We start from the raw sequence: 911 nt of genomic DNA, 5'->3' as shown, positions 1-911 counted from the left end.
CACCATTTTCTATACGAATTACGAGGAACCAGCAGGGGAAGTCCCTCTCGAAATCCGTCTCTTTCATTGAGTGGGTTTTGGCATGTAGAAGTAGGAAAAGTTCTTCCCAGTCACTCTATCAGGACTTTTCCTTCTTTTTTACAGTCTTATTTTATTATTGATATTAATAAGACAGGTAATCATTTGGTTGCCAGACGTTGTACAAGGTCTTTTGAAAATTTTGTATTGATAAATCATGCACATTATTACTTTTTGAAAGATAACTTCGGCCTTTCAGACATGTTCGGCATAAAATCTCGTCTTTTGCAATGCACTTAACAATATGTGCATGATGCTTCCTCAGTTTTATATTATGTATATTATCTTTTAAGTGTAGTTTCTTGTCTTCTGTATATCATCCTATCATATTTATATTAACTTATTATATGTATAGTATATGACCTCGTGTATATCTTATATGTATACTATATGTATATTATATGGTATTATGTATATCTCATCATATGGATCGTATATTATCTTATGTATATCTCACCTATGTATATTGTATGGTATTATGTATCTTATCATATGCATAGTATATTCTCTTATGTATATCTCATCACATTTATAGTAGTTGACCTCATGTGTATCTCATCACATGTATATCATCTTAACAACATGTTATCATAACTCTTATCATAACTCATACAGCACCTTTTATTACAGACTCGATTCAATCATTCCTCCTCACGCTAGCCCTCCGACAGAAGTTGTAGAGCATTTCCGGAGACGACACCCGGGGACGAATCCGAAGGGCGGGGGCGTCTATCTCGACCTGGTAGACGCCCTTGGTTCACCTCGCACCATCAAGACTCACCTGCCCTTCTCCGTCCTCTCCCCTGATCTCGTCAACTCCTGTAAGGTATGGC

General features: G+C 36.7%; 1 protein-coding gene across 1 annotated transcript in view; it reads left to right on the top strand.

Annotated features, from left to right (window-relative positions):
• LOC119590926 (sulfotransferase 1 family member D1-like) overlaps nucleotides 1-911 on the top strand; it is a gene marked incomplete at its 3' end in the record, with an annotated part of 7584 nt that overhangs the window by 4813 nt on the left and 1860 nt on the right. Inside the window, 1 exon segment of the mRNA XM_037939665.1 lies at nucleotides 709-904. Within this exon segment, the coding sequence (XP_037795593.1) occupies nucleotides 709-904 (196 nt within the window).

The sequence above is a fragment of the Penaeus monodon genome, chromosome 28 (genome assembly GCF_015228065.2).
Source record: "Penaeus monodon isolate SGIC_2016 chromosome 28, NSTDA_Pmon_1, whole genome shotgun sequence".
In the NCBI taxonomy this organism is placed as follows: Eukaryota; Metazoa; Arthropoda; class Malacostraca; order Decapoda; family Penaeidae; genus Penaeus; species Penaeus monodon.
Note: the sequence above shows the minus strand (reverse complement) of the source record. Positions and strands in the feature narration are given on the sequence as shown.